The following is a 26903-nucleotide window of genomic DNA, read 5'->3' as shown; positions in this document are numbered from 1 at the left end:
GTAAAGCGAACGTTCGAAAAGCCGGGGACACCTGTATACCTTTTTCCTGTTTATGTACCTGTTTTTATTTGTCTTTATTTGATTCTTTAGATTCGATTCTTTCTTCCGAAATATGGAAGAACAGAAAACCCCAATTAAATAAAGCCCACCTTCAAAAAATTAAAAAGAATGGAAGCCTTGCTCTACCCAATTTTAAGTTATATTATTGGGCAATTAACATATTAACATCTGGTTATATTATATTAATCTTGAGGATTGTCCAATATGGGTCTTTTTGGAAGCCAACTCTTATGAAATTTTCTATTATTTCTCTTCTTGGATCTTCTCTTCCTTTCTCTTTAAGTAAATTAACTGACAGTTTGGTGGTTAAACACACTTTGAGGATCTGGCTACAGTTTAGAAAACATTTCCGTTTACTGGGGTTTTTCCTTTCTAATCCTATTTCTTCTAATTTTTTTTAAACCATCTATGACCACCTGTTTTTTAGAGAATGGGATAGATTAGGCATTAAACAATTTCAGGATCTTTTTGTTGGAGGGATCCTTTCTTCTTTTGAGCAGCTCTCAGTGAAATATAACCTATCAAATAACATACATCAAAGTTGCTGGTGAACGTGATTGTATCAGTGTGATTTGAATATAGTGCATTTTGTGCTACCTTATTTTGATTTATAATAAGTATCCTTATGAATTCTGTATTTGTGTATATGAAATTTAATAAAAATATTGGAAAAAGGAAGGACGTGAAATTAAAATGGATGGAAAGAAGATCCCACTTCTTCTGCTGGACGGAGCGTAGGTGCTCGGTGAAGTGGTCCCCAATCTACAGCAGGTCTCATCATTTTTCCAAGAGTCCACACCAGGAGCACTGGACACAGTATATGACCCCAGCAGACTCATAGATGAAGTGTCGCCTCACCTCAAAGGACAGCTTGGGGCCCTGAATGGTAATGAGGGAGGTGGTGTAGGGGCAGGTGTAGCACTTGTTCCACTTGCAAGGACAAGTTCCAGAGAATTACCATAAATTCCAATGTATAAGCCAACCCCATTTTCAAGATTAAAAAAGTGACTTTTTCATGTTATCTTTGTATAAGCCGACCCCTTTTGTAGAGGTTTTTGATTTAACCTGAAAAGATCACAAGATCTCACATACCAGTACTCAGCTTTGCAAGATCCGGAACCTGGAAATTTTGTGAACCAGTACCTGCTAAGAAAATAGGTCTACATATGGTAGAGCATTATAAGCGAATTCTTAATAAATAAATCAGGGAGGGAAGTTTTGGATTAGGTTCCCAATGGTAAAGAATCCTCTGAAATGTACCCCCATGAAACCATTTAGCGCCCATCGTAATCCTGTTAAAACATAACACAGGGTGGCGGGATTAGTACGTGTACTCAGTATTGAGTTTGCGACCACCACGTACAAAAGATTAAAACGAATGCGATATGATGCTGGCTTCAAGCTGAAAGTTGTTGATTTTGCAAAAGGAATGAATAATTCTGCAGCTGCTGAGAAGTTTAGTGTAAGCGAGAAACAAGTGAGAGAGTGGAGAAAGGCAGAGGACACGCTGAGGGAAATGACAAAGACAAAATGTGCAAACCGCAAGAAAACATGCCAGTGGCCAGAACTGGAAGAAAAAGTTTTAGAGTGGGTGAATCACCAGCGATCGCCTGGATACATTGTTACCAGAGAAATGATTTGAGTTCAAGCATTGAAATGGGTCAAAAAACACCATGAGGTCAGCGAAAATTTCAAAGCTATGCGAAGTTGGTGAACCCGATTGACAAATAGACATGATCTTGCGTTGAGACAAAAAACAAAGATTGCTCAGAAGTTGCCCAGCGACCTTGAGAATAAGATTACAGCCTTCCAATTGTTTGTAATCAAGCATCAAAAGGCACATTCTTACCCGCTGTCACTGATTGGTAACATGGACGAGAGGCCAATGTTCTTTGATTTTACTGGCAACCACACTGTCAATCAGAATGAGGAGAAAACAGTCCTTGTCAAAACATCTGGACACGAGAAACAACATTTTAACTGTCGTGTTAATGTGTATGGCTGATGGGACCAAACTACCACCGATGGTGATTTTTAAGAGGAATACATTCCCAAAGGAAGAAAAATTCCCACGGGGTGTTGTTGTTTACGTTCAAGAACGCGGCTGGATGGACAAAGCAGGTTGCTTGAAGTGGATTAGAGAGATGCGGCGTCGATGTCCCGAAGGTTTCAAGAAGGAAAAGTCGCTACCTGATGGGGACATGTTCAAAGCGCACTTGTCAGGTGAGACAAAAGCAGCATTGAAAGCTGAAAATACGGACATTGCAATCATCCCCGGTGGTTTGACGTCTGTGCTCCAGCCACTGGATGTATTCATGCGTCGACAATGGAACCAATGGACGATGTCTGGAAATCAGTCATTCACTCCAGCGGGAAATATGAGGGCCATATCTCTCGCTACAGTTTGCGAGGGGGTAGTGCAATTGTGGGAGGAAATGAAGGCCGAGTGCATTGTGAAGGCCTTCAAGAAGTGCAGCATCAGCAATGCTTTGGATGGCACTGAAGATCATTTGCTTTGGGAAGAAGACAACGAAGATTTGGCAACCAGTAAAGCTGCAAATGACAATGTCGAAGCAGAAACTGACAATCCTTACGATGATATGGTGACTGCTGAAGAATGGGATGCGATTTTCGGAGAGTCAGGTAATGAAGAGTGTGAGAGTTTCAAGTTCTGAACGTTTGACAACAACAGTGTGTACAAGTAAATTGAGAAACAGTATGTGTTTTGTAGATCTTTTCATTTGCGTAGATTTCATAAGCGTTTGTAGTTTCTTTTGTATTTGACTCAAAAACAGCCAATAAATGAAGGACTGAGATGGCCTGTTTCCGTGCTGTAATTGTTATATGGTTATAAATACCACCCGTTTTCCATATATTCATTTTTCCAAAGATGGCACCCTCTGTATAAGCCGACCCCGTTTTTAGGACCAAAATTTAGGGCCAAATTATCGGCTTATACACCAGAATTTACAGTATGTACTGGATGCAGAGCTGGTGGGGAGGAAAAGGAAGACAAGAGGAACCCGATCCCTGGTAGGGTGGCAGGAGGATGGGATAAGAGCAAACGTGCGTGAAATGGAAGAGATGCAGTTGAGAGCAGCGTTAATGGTGGAGGAAGGGAAGCCCCTTTCTTTGAAAAAGGAGACTTCCTTCATTCTGGAATGAAAAACCTCATCCTGGAGGAGTTAAGAGAAGGGGATGGTGTTTTGACAAGTAACAGAGTGGGTAGAGGTATAGTCCAAGTAGCTGCGAGAGCCCGTGGGTTTATAATAGACATCAGTACATAAGCTTACTCCAGAGATAGAGACAGATAGATTGAGAAAGGGGAGGGAGGTGTCAGAAATAGACCAAGTAAAATTGAGGGCAGGGTGGAAATTGTTCATAACTAGTTTAACATGACTGGACACACTGGCTGGAATAGAAATAATTAATCGGCACTTCGCCTTCAAAACTCTGGTTTGAGCCCCTAACAACTTTCAGCTCCTGATCCACTGTAAGGTATCAGTACGTATAAGCAAATACGGACATCTCTCCCAACTGCACCCATGTTTGTCAGTAATTCTGCCTTCATTCCATCATTCTTCTACTGTATCTTAATGTCATTTTTCTCTCATCCAGTCATCACAAGGCATCTAGTACATCATTCTTGACCTCCTCTTACCACATTCATCTGCGTTTCATTGCTATCGACCTCTCCATATTCTCTTCTGCTTTCCTTCTTCACTCATTTCCTATCACTGGGTCAAAAGAAGCTGATTCAGTGCTGAAATTTACAAGCAGAGGCTACAATACTGCAGGTATCAACAATGACTCAGGTAGATTTACTCATAATAACCCTTTGCAGCCACAAACAAATCACTATTTGGCATTCAACTGAGTACCCAATCTGATCTAACAGTGGAATCCTCAAGGAACCAACAGATAATCAAAACAACTGTCTGGTTCATCCACTTTTGTTTCCAATATCTATGGGAGTGAGGAAGAGGAAGAGGAGATAGAAGCCAAAGTATATGTCCACAGAGGACCATGAACATGGATCAACAGAACTCTGGTGAAGGCACTGGGTCAAAAGCAAGGCCAGATCAGCGATCGATAAGCTACAGAAAGAGATGGGATAAGTGGACTGAGTAGCTAATTGAAAAATGTTGGAAACAACTAGAAACTCTGGATGTAAAATCTCAAACAGGACAAGGAATAAAATAGGCTGTCAAGTACTCCGCATACATAACCGAATTGGACTAAATACCATTTGACCTGACGAGGAAACTGAATGGATGTGCTGAAAAACCATGAGGAGGACATCTCAATACCTCTCTAGAGTAATTTCAGTCTGCTCAAAATCAAGCTCAGTTCCCCAAATTAAGTGCTGTGATCTTCAATTTATATCCTATTGCTCTATTTTAGATATCTTCTCAGATAGTCTCGCACAAAGCTAAGCTTGCTCATGAGAGGAACAGGGAATCTGAAAAGGCATCTTTACAATTATTTTTGAAGCCCTTCCACCTGAAATTATAAATATTTTAACAAGCCACAGAATATTATCTGTCAAGAGTTTTACATAGTACCTCTTTATTCTTGCTAATCTCTGCAATAGCAGCAGTCCTTTGCTTTTCAAATTCATCGCCACCCCCAGTTTTATTTGTACTAGCAACCTGCAGAGTTTTCCTTTTATCAAGATCTCTGCTATCAACTTGATCACGAGACATGCATTTCTGTAAGAAAAAGAAACAATGCAAGATTACATCTTAATCAACAGACTACTTACTGATATAAAATTAATACGATCAATTTTTCAAAATAAAACAAATAATGAATCGATCAGACCCATTTCCAAACGAACATTTCAAACGGACGATTATTGAAAATGGGATACAAAATGTCACGTTTCCATATAATCCCCACACAACGATGGGGAACCGCAATCAAAAGCTTGGGGTCATGCAGTATTTGCAGATGCACTGAAGAGTGTGTCATTTATATTTGATCTTTTGATCAGTTAACATTTAGCAATCTGCATAATGAGCAACGAATCAGAGTTTCAAGTACAACTAGAGCATTGTTTCACCTCAAAAAGTCAGACTTTGTAAAGTAGTTGTTAGAAGCAAACAAGTCGAAAAGACTGTTTATCACGAGTAATCACCAACTCAACAACCATCACTAAAACAAATTGACCAGAATTTGCAAAACACAAAATTATATATCTGCCAAAATTTGTTATGAAGAATAGTTTTATTTACAAGATACTATATAAATACGAGCACTTTGCTTGCAAAAATGATCAATTGAAAAATAAGGCATAATTTAGTCATACCTGTCCAAATGGGACGAAAGGAGGCGGTCCGCCTTCAGCTCCAATATTACTTCTATTGTATTTTGCTAAACTCTAGGTGGAAAAAAAAAACAAGATTATCCTTGCTCTTCAAATTAATAATGAAAACAAAGTTATAGCTAATTTTCTTTTGACAAATTAAATTCAAAATTTGAGAAAAAAGGTAAAAAAAAACAGACTGAACAGAGAATTAAAAGATTTCTAAATATAAAACTGAAAGCAAAGTTACAGCTTGTTAATTTGCAGTGTTTAAAATGCTGAAGCATTGGAAAACTATTTTAATTGATTTGAGTACACATGGCAAGTGAGAATGCTTTTACATTTTCGTGTGACAAACTATTGACAGCTACAATCAACTCCTTAAGCTTAATGCTGAGAATGACAAGATCCATATGAGAAGCATGGCACAAACTAGGATCCAGTAAATTTTTACTCAAATGTTACTTTGTTAATTCTTCAGCAAATAAAATGTGACTGTTCTAAATAAAAGTGCAACAGCTACAGTTTTATTGGCATGCACTACTTTCATTTTACCAATTGATAAATTCTTCAGAGAAAAAAAATGAAAAAGACTGAACAACTTAAGCCTTCATTGACAACATACAATTTCATCAAATTATTGGTCCTATTTTTAAACTTTTTTTTGGCACAGAAACTGAGAAAGTAGAAACATTAATGTTACTTTACCCTTTGCAGCTTCCATTTTTCAATTAGCTGATCTACATCACCACCAAGAACAAGAACATTGGTGTCTTGCAACAACAGAAATCCATTTCTCATTTTAATAGTTCCACATAGTCTTACTTTTGTTCCAGGTGGGGTATTGAGGCTACCAGGAAACAAATTAGCAATACATTTAGACAAGAAATCAGATTTGGTTTTTAAATTTTAAACTAGCATTTCAATAATTGGCTCTGTAATGTTAACATATTAATAGCAGGAAAGTGCATTTCATTATGTCATCATTAAAAGTGCTTACATCCATTTTTACCAGTTTGCACGTGATCTTAAGCATATAATTAAAAGTCTTGCAATATATGCAGTGCCAGTGAGTAACAGAAACAAACTTAAAATCAATGCCAGCATACTATAATGCACTCAATTTAAATATATATTGACAAAATATCACAATAGTAACAAGATAAAATGAATTTTTTTCCTAAAAGGTGTTCAGCGAAATTTCAAGAAAATGTACCTATCCCAATTAAAACAACCAAGTTGTATGTTAAAGAACAAATAGTAAGGGGATTTTCACAGTACAACCTCCATCACCAATGATATCCGATAGTTTACAGCAATTATGCAATGCTCTGCTTTCTCAACACTTCAGAATCTTAGAAACTACTTATATCAGCAGCAGCGATCCAACAATTAAAATTGTAAAGAACTTAACCCATAAACTAGCCAGCCAATGCAGCTCACAAAGTACAGGGATTAACACACTTTTAATCTAGTTATATCTAAAGTTCTCAAAACCATTTTGAAATTTGATTTTGTAGTCTCATAATTCAGAGCTACCATAGCACACTTCACTTACAAATTTGGAGATTATCCAAGTTTATAACCCTCAATGTCAAGTTTTAATCACGAAACATTTACAGCAATACCCTCTGACAGCTCTCATTCTCGACTCAGGTTTAATATTTAACTAATATTTAAAATATACTTCCAACTCCAATTCAGTGACAATCCGACAATCAGACGGATTAAATAAAACTCAAATTGTAACTACATTAATTATTTGCACGGAGACAATGAAAATAATCTGAACACGAATGTAGCAAGATATTTCTTCTGACAATTAAGTATCACTATCAGTGCCAACTTACTGTGCATGTTCTCACGTAATGGAAGAGCGACAAGTTCTCTCCTGCTCTTCATATGGTTAAGAAAAGGAATTTGGATCAAAAGTCATTAGCTTGAAACAAACTCTTTTTCATCCCCTCTGGAGTCGCTGCCTGACCCAATGCACATCACTAGCATTTTCTGTCTTGATGACAAAAAATCTATTCAATCCAGAGCAAATAAAGTGTGCATGTGGAAAAGAAGATTCTATACGTATTTTGAACTTGCTTTAATCTCCTCTACATGACATTTATGTTTTCCATTTTTTTTAAAGAAAACAGTTAAATAGTTATCCCAGATTATCAAATATACTGCTAAATGTACATAACCTGAACATTACGACTATTTGGTTATGCTCACAGAAACAAAAAGCCCAAATGTAATCAGTGCTAAGAGGGTTTGTTATCGAGACACAGAACTGTCAGCATTCCTACACAAATATGACATGAACCTTCACTCTTACGGCGGCTGTGTGCTATACCACAAATAATCTAAGGGGTCAGCTCTTCACTGGTGCTCCTACATCAATGATAGTCAAAGGAATCTTATTGCCACATTGCCTAGTGGGAAGTGAGCAATCCAGGCAAATTACAGTGGCTGCATGCGAGGGACAGTCTTGGCCAGTGGTACAGCTGTGTGTTGAGATTTATGCAGACTGGCATGGCAACAGTACACTGCAAACAAGCAACCACTACTCCATAGACACCCAGGATCCAATGGCCCCCATCATCCTTAAGTAGTAATATTTTATTGCCTCTCCAAAATTAACTTGTATATGGCCTTCTGCAAATCTGCAGTGGCATCTCTAATCTATCAAAGTCAAACCAGAATCCGAATCAGAATCAGAATCCTTTATTATCGCCAAGTATGTGGACACATACAGGGAATTTGATGCCGGTTTCCCTGAGCTCTCGCTGTACAGAATCAAAAACAAAAACAAAAACAATAGTGCAAATAATCGTGAACTATATACAATGAGGTGTACCTGTGTATGTACAGGTGGACTTGGTTTATAATAGACTAAAATTCAAGTGTTCATAAGACTGATAGCATGCGGAAAGAAGCTGTTCTTGAACCTATTTGTCCTGGCATAGAACATAGAATAGTACAGCACAGTACAGGCCCTTCGGCCGACAATGTTGTGCCAACCCTCAAACCCTGCCTCCCATATAAGCCCCCACCTTAAATTCCTCCATATACCTGTCTGGTAGTCTCTTAAACTTCACTAGTGTACCTGCCTCCACCACTGACTCAGGCAGTGCATTCCACGCACCAACCACTCTCTGAGTAAAAAACCTTCCTCTAATATCCCCCTTGAACTTCCCACCCCTTACCTTAAAGCCATGTCCTCTTGTATTGAGCAGTGGTGCCCTGGGGAAGAGGCGCTGGCTGTCCACTCTATCTATTCCTCTTATTATCTTGTATACCTCTATCATGTCTCCTCTCATCCTCCTTTTCTCCAAAGAGTAAAGCCCTAGCTCCCTTAATCTCTGATCATAATGCATACTTTCTAAACCAGGCAGCATCCTGGTAAATCTCCTCTGTACCCTTTCCAATGCTTCCACATCCTTCCTATAGTGAGGTGACCAGATCTGGACACAGTACTCCAAGTGTGGCCTAACCAGAGTTTTATAGAGCTGCATCATTACATCGCGACTCTTAAACTCTATCCCTCGACTTATGAAAGCTAACATCCCATAAGCTTTCTTAACTACCCTATCCACCTGTGAGGCAACTTTCAGGGATCTGTGGACATGTACCCCGAGATCCCTCTGCTCTTCCACACTACCAAGTATCCTGCCATTTACTTTACACTCTGCCTTGGAGTTTGTCCTTCCAAAGTGTACCACCTCACACTTCTCCGGGTTGAACTCCATCTGCCACTTCTCAGCCCACTTCTGCATCCTATCAATGTCTCTCTGCAATCTTTGACAATCCTCTACACTATCTACAACACCACCAACCTTTGTGTTGTCTGCAAACTTGCCAACCCACCATTCTACCCCCACATCCAGGTCATTAATAAAAATCACGAAAAGTAGAGGTCCCAGAACAGATCCTTCTGGGACACCACTAGTCACAATCCTCCAATCTGAATGTACTCCCTCCACCACCACCCTCTGCCTTCTGCAGGCAAGCCAATTCTGAATCCACCTGGCCAAACTTCCCTGGATCCCATGCCTTCTAACTTTCTGAATAAGCCTACTGTGTGGAACCTTGTCAAATGCCTTACTAAAATCCATATAGATCACATCCACTGCACTTCCCTCATCTATATGCCTGGTCACCTCCTCAAAGAACTCTATCAGGTTTGTTAGCCACGATCTGCCCTTCACAAAGCCATGCTGACTGTCCCTGATCAGACCATGATTCTCTAAATGCCTATAGATCCTATCTCTAAGAATCTTTTCCAACAGCTTTCCCACCACAGACGTAAGACTCACTGGTCTAATAATTACCCGGACTATCCCTACTACCTTTTTTGAACAAGGGGACAACATTTGCCTCTCTCCAATCCTCCGGTACCATTCCCGTGGAGACATACAGTGATCTAAAGCGCCTACCAGAAGGAAGGAGTTGGAACAGGTGATGTCCAGGATGCGATGGGTCTACAATGATGCTGCTTGCTCGCTTCCTGACTCGAGATGCATATAAGTCCTGGATCAAGTGCAGCTTCACACCAATAATCCTTTCCGCAGCCCTGACAGTTCTTTGGAGTCTACTCTTGTCTTGTTTGGCAGCTGATCCAAACCAGACAGTGATGGACGAACAGAGAACAGACTGGATTATTCCTGAATAGAACTGAATCAACAGCTCCTGAGGCAGGGTGTACTTCCTAAGTTGACGTAGGAAATACAACCTCTGTTGAGCCTTTTTGATAAGAGTGTCCGCGTTGGGTGTCCACTTCAGGTCATGGGAGATTGTGACACCCAGAAACCTGAAGGTCTCCACAGCAGACACAATACTGTTGAGTATAGTGAGTGGGGGGAGTATTGAGGGGCTCCTCCTGAAGTCCACTGTCATCTCCACAGTCTTGAGCGTATTTAGCTCCAGGTTGTTCTGACCACACCAGAGGGCCAGCCGTTCCACCACCCGTCTGTATGCAGACTCATCACCGTCTCGGATAAAGCCAATGACAGTTGTGTCGTCTGCAAACTTCAGGAGTTTAACAGATGGATCCTGTGAGGTACGGTCATTAGTGTAAAGGGAGAAGAGCAGTAGGGAGAGCACACATCCCTGGGGGGCACCGGTACTGACTGTCCAGGTGCTAGAAGTGATGCTCCCCAGCCTCACTTGCTGCACCCCGTCAGTCAGGAAGCTTGTGATCCACTGACAGATGGCGGGGGAAGACAGTGAGCTGGGTGAGTTTGGAGTGGAGGATTTCTGGGACGATGGTGTTGAACGCCGAGCTGAAGTCAACAAACAGGACCCTCGCAGAAATTGCACAGAAACAGGCTCTTCATCCCACCACATGCATACCAGCCATCAAGTACCATTCTATACTAATTCTTATCAGCATCTGATCCATAGCGTTGTATACCTTAACACATAGTTATCTGGATTCTTAAATATTGCGAGCCTCTGCCTCCACCATCTTTCAGATTGTGTTCCAGATTCCAATCATGCAGATTCCCTCTGAAGCTCTAACGTCCAGTTTTTACCAAAACAGAGATACCTAGCTCAAGCCCTCAAATAACTTGCTTAAAATAACTGACAACAGCTATTTAAAAGTTGCTGGTGAACGCAGCAGGCCAGGCAGCATCTCTACAAAGAGGTGTAGTTGACGTTTCAGGCCGAGACTCTTCCTAGAGATGCTGCCTGGCCTGCTGCGTTCACCAGCAACTTTTATGTGTGTTGCTTGAATTTCCAGCATCTGCAGAATTCCTGTTGACAACAGCTATTTATTCAGTCAATTGCTAACTTAAAAAGCAGGTCAGCTTTGACAATAATAAGGAACGAATGGCCTATTCCCTGGAGTTTTCAACTCAATAAATAGATAATGATTATATAAAATACTTACCTTATTTTTGGTAGATTACTGAACTCTATGCCTATGCAATTGACGTGTCCATCTGTCAACTGCACACGCAACATTCTTGGTGCAGCTTGAGACTCCTCGTGATCTTTTGGTGCAGAGATATTTCTGATCTTTTGGATTTGCAAGACACATGGGCCTTCAAGCTAATTGTTATAAAAGAATTCGGATTAAAATTAGAGAACAGAAATTTGAACATAGAAGCTTTTTACTTTCTAATCTAGAAATACTAACTTGAATAACAGCTTAAACATTCTACATTACACACTTGAACCGTTTACTCAAGATCAAGAGAAACATCAAATACAAAACATTTCTTATAAGACAAAGAGAAAACCTTTAACAAATTGTTATACATGAGGAAAATTAAATAAAATTGAAGCACAAAATATTGTGATGGAAATTGGAGAAGCGCTGCTGGTTGTTACAGGAAATGATGTCAGGGCCCCAGTTCACAATTTCTACCCATGATTTGGAAAAGAGAAGAGTAAAACATACTCAAGATTACTGATCATTCAAAGTTGTGTAGTAGTGTCGGTTGTTCTGAAGATGCAAACAAGTTTCATAGGAACATGGCCAATTAAGGAAATAGGCAAGAATGTGCCAGATTTGATGTAATGCAGAAAAATGCAAGATTGCCCATGAGGATGGAAAAAAATTAGTAGCTCCTCCCCACCCAACAAAACAACCAAAGACTGAAAGAGGCCTAGATATCTCATTCACAATATATTGAAAGTCATTAAGCAGGTACAATAAGCAGAATGTAGATAACAGTGAGTAGAAGTATCTTGCTCCAATTACTGAGGTGTCTAGTGGAATATTGCCTACAGCAGCGGTCCCCAACCACCGGGCCTCAAAGCATGTGCTACCGGGCCACGAGGAAACGATATAATTTAGCAATAGGAATCAGCCGCACCTTTCCTCATTCCCTGTCACGCACTGTTGAGCTTGAACGCATGCAAGGTCATCCATGTCAGCACGGGAAGATCAACTCTTCAAGCTTGCAAATGACAGCGGGCTGAAAAGTATGTTTGACATAACATCTCTGCTGACATTCTGGATGAAAGTCAAGGCTAAATATCCTGAGATAGCCATGAAAGCACTGAAACATTGCTTCCATTTCCAACATATTTCTGCAATGAATGCAACAAAAACTAAATTGCAGAATAGACTGGACATAAGGAACCCCCTTCGAGTATCGCTGTCTCCCATCACCCCTCGACGGCACCGTCTTGTTGCAGGGAAACAAGCCCAGGGCCCCCACTGATTCAGCAATATTGGTGTGTTGCAATGACTTTATATGTTCATATGGGGAAAATATGTGCTGTGTGTTTAATATCCAAACGTTACTTAAAATGTTATGATGCTATTGATTTATAAGTGACTTATATAACCATATAACAATTACAGAATGGAAACAGGCCATCTCGGCCCTTCTAGTCCGTGCCGAACGCTTACTCTCACCTAGTCCCACCAACCTGCACTCAGCCCACAACCCTCCATTCCTTTCCTGTCCACATACCTATCCAATTCTTCTTTAAAATGATAATATTGAACCTGCCTCTACCACTTCTACTGGAAGTTCGCTCAACACTTACTTCAAGCTCCCTTGTTCTCCCCTGATAATTGACTTATCACTATATTCATACAAGGAAAATATGCGCTGTGTGTTTAATATTAAATTCATTAGATAAACCCTTTTAGAAATGAAATTGAGTGTATTAGCCACTTATCCCCTATATTTCAGTTGTGATTAACACCCCCACTGAACAGAATCGCCAAAAACAATTTGTAGGAAAAAAATTGGCACGTACACGCATGTGCACACAGGTGCCCGCGCAAGGTTTCATGGTCACGGTAGTCTTTCTCAGGGTAACGCAACGTATTTGACTGCTACTCTTATCCGTTGGCAACCCTACCCCCACCGCCCCGCCGGGTTGGCCGGTCCGCATCAATAGTAAACAAGTCCGCAGTGCAAAGAAGGTTGGGGACCTCTGGCCTACAGGTCTGAACTCCAAAACTACAGAATATATTTTTGCTCAAAGAACTGCAGCAAAATTCACAAGATTGATTTCTGGAATAGCAACTTGGTTGCTTCAAGCACAAGTAGATCCTGCTCCCTACTCCCTTTAATTCTGAAGAACAAGTGATAATTTCCGATGAAACTTGCAACACACTCAAAATGCTGGAGGAACTCAGCAGGGTAGACAGCATCTTTGGAAAAGAGTACAGTCGATATTTTGGGTCGAGACCCTTCAGCAGGACTAGAGAAAAAAAGATGAGTAGAAAAAAAATTTTAAAGCCACCTACTCAGCTTTTTGGGAGCCTTGCATGCCTTAATCTCCTCAGAAAGTGTAAATGCCACTATGCCTTCTTGACTACTGAAGTGCTGAGAGTCCAGGTTAGATCATCTGTTCTGTGCACACCAAAGAACTTTGTACTCTTCACTCTCTCCATGGCCGAGTCCTTGATGTACAATAGAGAGTGGCCAACCTGCACCTTCCTGAAGTCCAAAATCATCCCTTTTGTCTTGTTCATGTTGAGACTCAGGTTGTTGTTTTCACATTATCTGACAAGCCTCTCTACCTGCTCTCAGTATGCCAACTCATTGTTGCCAATGAAGCCAACTACTGTTGTATCATCAACGAACTTGAGCTAGATTTGGCAATGCAGTTGTGAGTGCACCAGTGCTCAGCGTGATAGGGCTTGCGATGTGGCTGCCAACTCGGACGGACTGATCCTGTTAGGGAGGGGTGTTGAGAGCCAACAAGGACTGAGGCACTCCATTTGTCCAAAGCATTCTGTTCAGACAGCTCCAGTACAGACAACAGCTGAACAGTATTACTTCTATTTCTGGTATACTGATCTTACTACCCTTCTCATGACCATCCAGATTTATAGATCATTCCGTTGATGAGCACATTGTAAAGTTCACAAGTTGTTTCTGGCAAAAACCAGAAATGTCCATGGGTCTACCCTTGAGCAGTGGGCAGACAAGAGGTATTGAATATGGTCAATCAAACTGAGAAAGCTGCACAACACAAAGTACAGAAAGACTGTCATACTCTTTACAGTGACAAATCCTTCTGCTGGCTATTCATAGGAACTTTAAAAAATCAGAATAGATCCACTACCTTTCAAATCTGCTGGACTGCCCTAAAAATCTGCATCCTGGAAGATAATAACTAATGCATCCATAGTATTTGGAGCTAACTCTTCAGAGTTTGGCATACATGCACAAGAGATGGAGATGTCTTAATTTTTAACTCTTGAAATTCTTCAGTTCCTTCTTTTCAACTCCACTCTGTCAACTGATGATTAAAATTGCATTTCATAAAGATAATTCATGTCTACCAAATAAACAATCTGCTTGCCAAAACTTTTAAAAATCACAAATTCACAGAATGTAACAGTTAAGCCATGTACAATTATGCATCGCCAATGTGCAAATTCAATATTTTTCAGTGAAAAACAAATATTCTACAATTTGAATGATTAAAATTCTCTGTTAAAACCTATGCTGGCATACAGAACAGAATCATTTATTCTAAGATGTCGGGATAAATCAAGTTCTTTTTAATTGTGAATTTCAAAGCATAAAGATAGCAAGCATTAAAGAAAGGACATTATAAAACCAAAGGGAATGAAGAATGGAAAAAAAATGGATACACGTTTAACCATACATTAATGGAAGCCTACTTTACTGAACTGAAGACAAAAGAACAAGCTGCCTGCTATTACAATAAGAAACATTAAAAAGCAGGGAGATAATAGAAAAAAGGTACTAAAATACATAAATATGAAGCTAAACAGACAATACGATGGATCAGATTCAACCATAGCTGCAGCTGATAGAAAAATTCAACTTGTTCATTTTATCCATAATTTTATCTATTGAGGAATTGTGTTTCGGATTTTTTTAAGAAAAAGGTGCTTAAAACAATGCTTCCTAATATAAAACTTTAAAATAATTAATTTCTATATAAACACACACAAAATGGTGGAGGAACACAGCAGGTCAGGCAATATCTCCAAAGATGAATAAATAGTCAATGTTTTAGGCCGAGACCCTTCACAAGGACTGGAAAGGAGGGGGGAAGATGCTAGAATAAGGTGGTGGGGAGGGTGGGAGGAAAAGGAGGACAAGTTAGGTGATTGGTTGGTCGAAGCCAGGTCAGGGGGCGGGGGGGGGGGCTGGTGGACAGAATGAAGCAAGAAGCTGGAAGGAGACAAGTACAAAAGGCAAAAAGCAAAAGGCTGGAGAAAGAATCCGATAAGAGAGGAGAGTGGATCGTGGCAGAAAGGGACAGAGGAGTGGCACCAGGGGAAGGTGATAGGGGGTGAAAAGAGACCAAAGTAACGAAATGAAAAGGAGGGATGGAGAAGGGGAAAGAAATACCTGAAGTTGGAGACATTGATGCTCATGCTATCAGGTTGGAATCTACCCGGATGAAATATGAGGTGTTGCTTCTCAAACCTGACAGTCGCCTCATTGTGGCAGAAGATGAGGCCACAGATCAACATGTCAGAATTGGGATAGGAATTGAAATGGTTGGCCACTGGGAAATTTAGGTTTTTGCAGACGGAGCCAAGGTGCTCGACAAAGCACTCCCCCAATCTACATTGGGCTTCATCAAAGCACAAGCTGCTGCATCAGGAGCACTGAATACATTAGACGACCATAGCAGATTGGTGAAGTGTTAACTCATCTGGAAGGACTGTTAGGGGCCCTGAATGGAGGTGAAGGAGGGGGTGAATGGGCAGGTGTAGCACTTCTGCCAGTTAGAAGGATAAGTGACAGGAGGGAGCTTAGTGGGGAGGAACGGATGGACAAGGGAATCACAGAGGGAACAATCCCTGTGGAAAGCAGAGTGTGGGGAAGGGGGAGCAAAGATGTGTTTGGTGGGACAGTCCTGTTGAAGATGGCAGATGTTGTGCAGAATGATGCGTTGGATGTGGAGGCTCATGTGGTGATAGGTGAGGACAACAGAAATTATCACTGTTAAGGCAGCAGGAAGATGGGGTGAACTCCTATGTCTGGGCATTCTGTGTGTTGCCCTAGATTTCCAGCATCGGCAGGATCTCATGCTAAAATTTCCCATATTACATTATTGTATGGAATTACACCCTTCCTAATTTCTCCTGTTTATGTATATTTCAGCTTTCACTCTCAAACACAGTGCATGTCGACAGGCAGTATGCAACCAAAGTTTAATGCAGAACATTCTGTTCAAATAATTAACTAGCATTAAGTGATATCCAATCAATCAATCAGCATAGAGGAAGAAAGCATTCCATTCAGAATTCAATATTCTACCATTGAATTTCACTCTTACTCCTAGAAACACAAAATAACACAAGTAATACTACAGTGGTTAAACAGCGAAATCAGTTTAAAATGTAAATACTGGGAATTCATTTCTTTAAACAGGATGCTGCAATAACCATTAACGATATTTAATAAAATCAACCAAATACAATTCAATCCACATGTTGTTTCCTATTACATTGACATGGGTACGCTGGCCAGTTTGACTTCAATTATACAAACTTACTGCAGTTCCATCTATTTAAGGTTTCCCCCCCTCACAGATGTCAGTTATGCCCACTCCCTACCATTCACAATTGTGCTTCCACCATCATTTAACAGTCCATCAGAAAATGCAATCTATCCCACTCTAATTTCCCCACATGAGAACACAAGACTATCCTTTCCCCTCCAGGTGCTACCGCCACAATGCTCCCAGTCTCATCAGCTTTCCCAAGTTCTCCCAATGCCCAAAACTTCACTGAGCTCTGTCAGCAATATGGACTGCCTTAAAAAAAACTCCTCTTATGAATGTGTCCCAGCAAAACCAAAAAAAAAAATCAGTCTCAACACAAAGAGAACACACCACACAGAGACAGCTGGAACACTCTCAAATAATGCTAAGGACCAAGTGCCAGTAAATAGGACAAGTACAGATGGGTGCTTGTCATCATTGATGAGGTGGGCCAAAGAACACGTTTCCCATGCTATATTACAAATTACTTGTGTGTAGTTACATTTACATACACAACAGCATTCTTTGAAAATTTGTACACAAGAGTGAAAGCCTCACTTGCCTGCCTGAATCTCAGTGCATGATTTGCTTTAAATATGACAACATGTGGCCTAGTTTGGTTTTGCATTGTTTTCCTCCACATTCATGACCACAAGGGAGAAGGATGTAATCTACAAATGAATTATTGAGTCTAATGCTGAATAGCTTTGTTTCAAATATAAGCTGAATGAAGCTTCAATTCGAACAAAAATATACCAAACGTGCAAAACATTCCAGCCTGTGTACTACCATTTTGGTGCACTGTAAGACTTTGAAATGGGATATTCATAGTTGATAGTACCTTGGTTCAGTGCACACACCAACTGCATACTTTAGCACCCTCTGGTGGTTCGAACTCAAAAACTGCTTTCCCTACTGATAGGGAAGTATTGGGATATAGATTTTAAATAAAAATTTGCTCGAATTTACTCTACCTTCCAATTCTACAAATGTGGTCAGACTGAATATGACTGCTATTTTCTAGGGAAAAAAAATATGGGAACCAATAAACAAAAGTTTTGAAGAGTGCTTCATTCGATAAAAAAAACTGGTGAGACAAAACATTAACAAAGCTCATATACATTGCTCATTAAAAGCAAACCACATCAAACCAGGCCTCTAAAGCTCAGGAGCCTAAGTTCTTTTCCAACTCTGCACTCATTGCACTCAGTTACTCTCAAATATATATGCACAAATACAAAAGCAGTATCAAATAAGTTTTTGTTTTACTAACAAGATTTAATAATTGCACTGTTATGCTACAACTGCCACAATTCATGATAAACTAAATGCAAAGACCTTGGCAAAAGCAATGAGCATTCAGATAAATGGATGCGAGCAGAATTTCACCATGAGCTCAGTTTGTCCACATTTCTCCATACATCAGTTAACCAGCTCACTTTCACCTTCAAAGATCACATAGAGCTAGTACTCATACCACTGTGCACATAGTACAAATGGATCTAGAAACTTTAAATTAAAAAAAGCTTACAGCAAGAAAAGCATAACACGTTTGTATTCCAACTGAAACCCATTAAGGGGTAAACCAATCTCATTTGTGACAACTTCATATGATGTCGATTCTGCAACAGCACTTCGCACTTTCAGCAGTCATTAAGTTGCTGCTCACCTCAACACCAAAGGAAAGAAAAGAGGAGGTTGAAAGACACTGGTGTTCAAAGGAACTTGTGTCCTTTGAACAAATCACTGAAATTAAATGAGCCCTCAGCAGAGAAAATATTTGAGTAACAGAAATATATTGCTCCTACTACGTGCAGCTCTCTATAATCCTGTATATAGGACTGGTCTCCCTATCTAAAGGATACTCGTAAGTGCAGGAGTGTAGAGAAGTTTACCCATCTGATTCCTGGCATGGTGGGTTCATAACGTGGAGAGACAGAGCAAACTGCAATCATATTCAGAGTCAAGGTGGTGATTTCATTGAAAAGATACAGAGCTGATATTTCTCTGAGCTTGGCTGTCTAAAACCAGTGATCAGTGTCAAATAAAACAGGATGCCTACACTAGAAAAAGGTGAAAACAAATATCTTCACCCAGAAAAATGAGTAAGGGAATTCCCTGGATTCAAGATGGCTGTTGAAGCTCAATAACCAAACCTGATCAAGTTAGCCCTCCAAGAGGTCCACAACCCCGTCATAGTTTGGAGGTTTGCGTGCCTCAATGACCCAGACAGCTATGCTGGCTAAATTCAGGGCATTATGCTTTGACCTGATTCGCATGGGTGACCCTACAAAGTGCCAAAGGGTAGTGGCCAGTCTATGTGGTCACCAGTCCTCCAGGTTCTGGGGTTCCGCTCAGGGCCAACAACTCTGACTGGTCAAACAAAATTGTTACAGAAACAGCAACGAAGAATCCTTTTACATCTGAGTGGCTCAGGACAGACAGATGGAGGACTTTTATTGCTGCCCTAAAGACCAGCTGGTGTAATGAGCAGCGAGTTAGAGATCTGTAGATCATTGGACATTCTGGGAATCGAGGGACAGAAGGTTAATAAGAACATAAGAAATAGAAACAGGAGAAAGGCATCTGGCTCTGCAAGCCTGGTCTACCATTCACAACATCATGGCTGATCTGGCCATGGACTCAGCACCTAGCCCTTAATTACCCGGTTATACAAAAATCTATCGAAGTGTACCTTAAATATATTTAACTGAGGTAACCCCTGTCCCACTGAACAGACAATTCCATAGATTTGCTACATGCTGGGAAGAGGTTTCTCCACATCACCGTCCTAAATCTATTCCCCCGAATCATGAGTCTATGCACCCGAGTTTTAGACTTACTTAACAGTGGAATCAACTTTCTATCTTACTTATCCCTTTCTATCTGACCACTATTTTGCCCATCACCATCTTTTTAATGATCCCCACCTCCCATCTCAACCATAACATCTCTCTTTGGCATGCTAGACATGTCCTCCGCCGCAAAGCCCCAGCCATTTCCACACTACTCAATATTAATCTCCTCTTTGTTTTCCAAGGCACCCAAGTTCACATTATCCACCTTTTTCCATTTTATATCATAAAAATTTTGCTCATGCAAATGTAGGAAAATGAAAGAAAAAAAGTTATCTTACTGAATGGCAGAGGAAGCACAAGAGGTCAAATTGTTTTGCTTTTGTTTTGCTCTGATACTTGAACATCCAAACATAACTGGCTTACAAATATCTTTTTGTTTTCACAAAGGCAGAAACAATTAAAACTTATATTAGACCATGAGATTATTTGCAACAATAAAAAAACAATTAAATTCATAACTTGCAAAATTCCAAGAAAACCTTTAGCACTGAATTATGCAAAGGTTAAAATGGTAGGCATCAAACTACATACCAGCTTTTCTTTTTCTTTAATCCAGAACTATGTCTACTTAACTCTTCAATAATCTGCAGTCAATTTGTACAATATAAGTGCTGGAGGCTACATTATTTTTACATGAACAATTTAAGCCACCAACACCCCATTCAATATTAGGACATGTAATCAATTACCGAAAAGTCAGGAGTAACCAAACATCTTGACATTTGTTGGAAAAGATACCAGAGTGACCACTTCAGAGATATTAACGTAACAGTTCACAAAGGGTAACATTTTGCAACAAATAACTCGAGTTTCCCATAAAGTTGAGACAACCTGCACCACTGATAAACCAACTAATTAAATATTTTGCTCTAAATCCTACCTGTTCCATTCGTCCGCTATTGATTTCATTTGGAAGAAACTTTTTCCCAATCGTTCTTAGATCACTCTGAGGACAAATGTGAAAAGAAGTTCAAAGTACTACATAGAAACGATTGATATTTTTAATGTATGCAACACTGAATAATATAGCAAAACATGTTCTAACAAGTACAGTGGATTCTGGTGAATTGGGCCATCCATTAATCTAGGCAGCCATTAATTTGGGACAGATCTTAAAGAACAAAAGCTAAATTGAAAAAATAGTCAGGATTCCCTTCGATTACTTGGGACACTATGCCGCTTAATTGAGACAGAAGTCTGTTCTGAACAGTTTCCAACTGGTATCAGTCACGTGCACTTGTGCAGCTGTCAGACACTACACCGCGCTTAGAGCAGTCAGTTTTTTATTATCAGTTGCGTGTGTTTATGTTCAAAAAGCAGTCATAATAAATGTAGCTAGTTCGTGAGAAATAAGCAGCAAGACAATTCAGAACTGTTTTGCTCACTGCAGTTTCAAGCATTCAGGCTTGGGTATACCAGAAATGGCTAGGAATGAAAATGAAATCATTTCACTACCTTAATAAGTTAGGAATTACTAAAGTATCGACAATCATCTTAAATGTTACAATGAAAATGAATATCTTGAGGCAATTGTCTAAAGCATTGTTTGAAGGCAGTCCATTATCTGTACAGGTGTCTGCACAGATTTTGTTCATTACCAATCCAAAAAAAACAAATTCCTCCACTGATAACTACTAGGAACTAACAGTTTTATAGTACTGTAAAGGTATTGGTAGTGTTCTATTTTGTTCTGTATTTCATTTAAATACATACATTTTTACTCAATTAAATAGTAGTTCCTTTCTTCTACCTTTTAACTATTTCCATGAAACTTCGGCTATTGGGCCAGCCGCTTTATTGCGCCAAAATGTACCGGTCCGGATTTGTCCCAATTAACCAAAATTCACTGTTTTCAAAAAAGGCTCCTGAAGTTAATTAAGATTGTTAAATGCAGGTATTCCAATCTTCTGATAAGTTTTCAGATTTTTTTAAATATTAAGATATTTGCAAGTGTGAAGATGTGGCAGAAATGGAAGTGAAAGAAGGGAATTGCTTTTTAACAAGTGACATGGTGGGAGAAGCAATAGTCAAGTTAACTGTGACAGTAATCTGTTGTCAGGATGAGGCTTTCCATTCAACATCTGAGATATCCTCTTTGCTCAATGAACAAGGGTTTCCATCACTGTTGCACTCACCCACATAGCCATTTTCCACACATTTTCGCATACCCCATCCCCCCACGATAAGACCATAAGACATAGGAGAAAAAGGCCATTCAGCCCACTAAGTCTATTCCACCATCACATCATAGCTGATTTATTATCCCTCCCATCCATATTCTACATTCTGCCCATAACCATTCACACACTTACTGATGAAGAATCCATCAACGTCCTCTTAAATATATCCAATGACTTGGCTTCCAAAGGTACACCAGACTCTGCCCAAAGAAATTCCTCCTCACCTTTGTTTTCAAGGAACCTTTAAACTTTTCATTCCTGGGATCATTCTCATGAACCTCCCCTGGACCCTCTCCAATACCAGCACATCCTTTCTTAAATAAGAGGCACAAAACACAGTACTCGAAGTGCAGTCTGAACAGTGCCTTATAAAGCCTCAGCGTTACATCCTTTCTTTATACTCTCGTCCTCTTGAAATGAAATGACTTTAGGGGAAAAACAGAAGATCAGATTAAAATTTAAATGGTGAAAGATTACAGCATGCTGTTGTGCAGAGGGACTAAGGAGTGCTTGTGGATGATTCACAAAAAGTTGGTTTGCAGGTATAACACATCATCAAGGCAGCAAATGAAATTTTAGCTTTCAGTGCTAGAGGGATTGAATTTAAGAGAGGAGCGTTATCCTGCAAACAGACTGAGTACTAGTGAAGATGCACCTGGAGTACTGCATGCAGTTCTGGTCTCCTTACTTGAAGAAATATACACTGGCTTTGGAGACAATACTGAGGAGATTTACTGAGGAGATTTACCAAGTTGATTCCGGAGATGAAGGGGTTGACCTCCAAGGAGAGATTGAGTCACCTGACACTAAACTCATAGGAATTCACAAGAATGAGGGAAGAACTTAAAGAAACATAAAATAATGAAATAGATAGGATAGAATGTGAGTACAACTAAAACTTGGGGACAATGCCTCAAGATTTGGGGCTATAGATTTAGGACAGAGATAAGAAACTGCTTTTTCCATACAGTAGTGAATCTGTGAAATTCTCTGCCCAGGGAAGCAGTAGAGGATACCTCACTAAATATATTTAAGACAGTTAGATTTTTGCATCACAGGGGAATTATGGATTATGGGGAAAAGGCAGGTAGGTGGTACTGCGCCTATAGCCAGATCAGCCATGATCTTATTAAATGGGCAGAGCAAACTCAATGGGCCAGATGATCTACTCCTGCTATTTCTCATGTAAATACAGTTTTAAAAAAACTCAAGACTACAGATGCTGGGAATCAGAAATAAAAACAAAGTGGTAAAAACACTCAACAGCCAGGCAGCATCTGTGGAAAGAGAATTAATATTTCAGGTCTGGGGCTCTGCTCTTGAAAAGCTACAGGAAATAACTGCAGAGAGAATGGACAAAGAATTAGACACCATGGATGAGGAAACTGGTTGAAATAGGGAGGAGTGGAAGGGGAACACTGTAATCACAGGGATTCAATCATGGGGGGGATTGGGTTGTCAACATTCTCTGAAGGCATCTGGGTCTGCTTTAAGGATATCTGGATATGTCGGAAAAGGCATTTGCCTTGAAAGGAATTGGGAAAATAATGAAAATTTAGCTGCTGGGGAACACAGTTGTAAGATATTGGAGACAGTAGTTCTGCTGTGTATGAAGAGATGTGGGCTACTTTAAAAGCTAGATCCTTAAGCATTTTGATCTTAAGGTTATTAAGAAAGCCGAAGGCAAATTGGCATGGGCATGAATAGACTAGCAAAGTTAAGATTGCTTTGACCTAGGTTAAGAGCACTAGCACCGAGACAAAAGGAAGACAAAAGGCAATGGCCATGGCCTCATATGTTGATAAACAGTTGTAAAAAGAATATTAATATTTGTAAAGGTAAAAGGAGGGAACAACAGAAACTGGGTAACAATTGAATACAGAGGATTTGTCCGTAAAATAATTTAGGACCGGGAGAAAATTTAAGTGACAACAAAATTGTTTCTCAGCTTTCTGAAGCCAGAGAAATCAGATGATGCTCAAACACACTTTTGTTTTTAAATATGAAAAGGCTGAGATTCCACATTAGTGGAACAGGTTTACAAGCCCACACCGAACACTGGAATAGCAACTACAGTGGGAAAATTGCCTGCTGGATGTGGCAAAGTTTCAGTGACTCTATATCATACAGTATATTCCAACGGAGTAAATGACTAAAAAGGAATTGGGCATTGAACTATTTGAAGCTGCCTGGGACAAGAGTTTGTCTATGATACAGGCTTGCTCTGTTAACAGCAGACACCAACTGATCCAGTTCAAAGTTGTCCACCGTCTTCACTATTCTAAACTCAGGTTGCACAAGATTTACCCTTCTGTCTCACCAATGTGTGATAGACGTCAAGGGACGGAGGGCACGTTGTCACACACCTTCTGGTTTCCCCCTTCACTGACTGGATTTTGGTCCAAAATATTTGACTGGTACTCAAAGGCCTATAAAAGATCCTTCCCCATGGAAGCTGGTCTTGTCATCTTTGGCTGTTCGCAATCCACTCTATATTTCCCTACAGCCATACAACAGTCTCTGATGCTGGGGATGACTGCCGCTAAAAGACTTATCTTGAGGGAATGGAAATCACCTTCTCCCCCTTCTTTTCGGAGATGGATGGCTGACATGATCTCAGTCATACAGATGAAGAGACTCAGGTTCCTGAGAACCAATTCAATTATAATATTTTCGGCTATCTGGGATCCATTTCTTGCCTGCCTAGACGAGGCCAGGGACAGATGAACAACTTCCCCCCAGCTAATCCCTCACGGCCCTCATTCCAGACTTAATGTTTAGCACTTTTGAGCACTCTGTACAACAGGCATCCCTCTAATGTTATGTCCTTTCCCCCCCTTTTTTTGTTCATTTTATTTTCACACATCTGAGCTTATATGTTCTTGTTGATTTTGTTTGTTGTAAATTTTGAGAATAAAGTATTAAAATAAACATACAAAAAAGAATCAAGTTATGTCCAAACATAAGTTACTTACATTTAGTGCAATATGAATGATATCTTTTACATCAGACTTTGTGGACAAAGTAATACAGGCTTCAATTCCTTCTTGAGAAAGATACCTGGTTTAAAGAAAAAAAAATGCACTTATTGAACGTTTTATCAACTCCTTTATGTCCATAGATTGAATATTTTCTATATAATCCATTACATTTCCTTTTGTGTATAAAACTGTAAACTACAAACTATTAGTTTGACTATACTGATCAGCTTTCTTAATCAAGATCTGAGGAATACTTTGCTTTACAAAAGTAATTTTGGAAATTTTGGATTCATCAACTGAAATGAAAGTTTAAATCAGTTAAAACATTTAAATGCTTAATACCAACTTTTAGCACAGATTTGTTACTTTAATTTGCAACTACTTAAAACAGAAGCCTTGAACAACTTTACAGCATTAAGCTGGCCTTGTGTATTGGCCACAAGAAAGCAAGTCCCAAGATGCCAGCTGGAGAAATGAAACATGGATTCCAGTGAAACAAAGTGATTTCTACTTTGCTGTTTGAGAAGAGCAACCATTTTGCAATAAATACACAGAAGTAAAATAGAAATGCCAATATAATCAAAAGGGCAACCCTGATAACCTCAATTTATGGCCAGATGGAATTGTCAGCATTCACCACCACTAATCAATGAAGAAAAATGATACCTACACAGTCATCAAAAATCCAATAGTAAATCCTTGTTCTCCTATAGGGACCACCTTCAACTTTTCAACGATCCCTCAAGTCCTCACGTGGAACAGAATTAAGAGTGCTACCAATTCTGGCCAACAGAATGGCACTTTCATAAAGTACAAAAGACTGTTTCTATCTTAGACTCAAGACAAATCAAACACGAAGTAAACTGATTTTTTTTTTAAAACTGATGTAACATGCTGTAAGGTTTCACTGCTAATGTAATGGCCTCTCTATAATGCGTCACTGCTAAGGTAATGGTTTCTCTGTGGCAGCAATATTTGGGTTATGACTAGAGATTACGGGGGCTTTGGAATGTACACTAGCCAATGAGAGGCATGGTGTTCTTTCCTGTGGGTCTGGGAGCAGGGATTTCGGGGTCTTTTGTCAGCGAGAGATGAAGAGAGGAGACACGAGGGGAGGGATTTGGTAGACCGCCGGAGAGAGTGGACGGAGCTAGGGTCCGAAGGTCAGCAACGCTCAGAGGTCGATGGGGAACGACTGGATGAATCCGTGAGCTCCAACATGCACATTAGACTGTTTCATTAAAATTGGCCCTTTCTCTTTTTATTTTCTTTACTAACCAGATAGTCAGATTAAGATTTATAAAGTTCAATCATTTAATTACATATGGCATATCGTCTGGTATTTTGTGGTTCGGATTTGTAACCAGGCAACACATCACGCAGCATCTACACAAACGAGATTTCTCAGTTTGGCTATATTCCCCAAGACAAACACGTGCTGGCCAAACCTGGGGTTACATTGAGATTCCCACGTCCTCTACAAGCTCTATTTTAAGTTCTGGCATTTGGAGCTAATCTCAGTCATCAGTGTCGCTCAATATTATTGATGAGCCAAATATACACAGTATTACATTTTTGGATTTTTGTAAATATTGAATGCCAAGATAATGTAAGCTTAATGGCAGAATTTGCTTATTAAAAAGTATGTCCTCATTTGAATTTATCAGGAACCCACAAAGTACATGGAGGCAAAAGAGTAAAGATTTATGCATTATAGTACACTCTTTTGTCTGGCCCCAAACACATTCACTCTGACACACATCTACCTGCAGGAAGACACCAACCAGGCTTGATCTGAGAAGTGGGAAATAATATCCGCATAACATTGTGATGGATAAGGAAGTCTGAGGAAGCATTATGGTAAACATTGATTCATCAGTTGACAATGCCTGGGCAATTGGAGCAGATCGGGGCTGAATACCTGTGGCAGATAGCTTTTAAATTCTCAAATGTCTTAGCATCACCAAGTAACAGATAGTTAAAAGCTTTCTGTTCAGAATCTAATATCTAGGAGCTCAAACCAAATTATTATTTTTTTTTTTAAATTTTTTTTTTAAAGAGGTTAGTCACA

General features: G+C 39.8%; 1 protein-coding gene across 3 annotated transcripts in view; it reads right to left on the bottom strand.

The window, feature by feature from the left end:
* The window catches only part of tdrd3 (tudor domain containing 3), a 98504-nt gene that overhangs the window by 55311 nt on the left and 16290 nt on the right, over positions 1-26903 (bottom strand). For all 3 annotated transcript variants that reach the window (XR_010018676.1, XM_063053765.1, XM_063053766.1), the window contains exons 2-7: positions 24827-24911; positions 20552-20617; positions 11256-11416; positions 6077-6218; positions 5372-5443; positions 4626-4772 (exon numbers count right to left, since the gene is read on the bottom strand). Coding sequence is in view for 2 of the 3 variants with exons in the window: in XM_063053765.1 (XP_062909835.1) it covers positions 4626-4772; positions 5372-5443; positions 6077-6218; positions 11256-11416; positions 20552-20617; positions 24827-24911 (673 nt within the window). In the remaining variant the exon portion in view is untranslated. The remainder of the gene's footprint in view (positions 1-4625; positions 4773-5371; positions 5444-6076; positions 6219-11255; positions 11417-20551; positions 20618-24826; positions 24912-26903) is intronic.

This window comes from Mobula hypostoma, chromosome 7 (genome assembly GCF_963921235.1).
Source record: "Mobula hypostoma chromosome 7, sMobHyp1.1, whole genome shotgun sequence".
Lineage (NCBI taxonomy): Eukaryota > Metazoa > Chordata > Chondrichthyes > Myliobatiformes > Myliobatidae > Mobula > Mobula hypostoma.
Note: the sequence above shows the minus strand (reverse complement) of the source record. Positions and strands in the feature narration are given on the sequence as shown.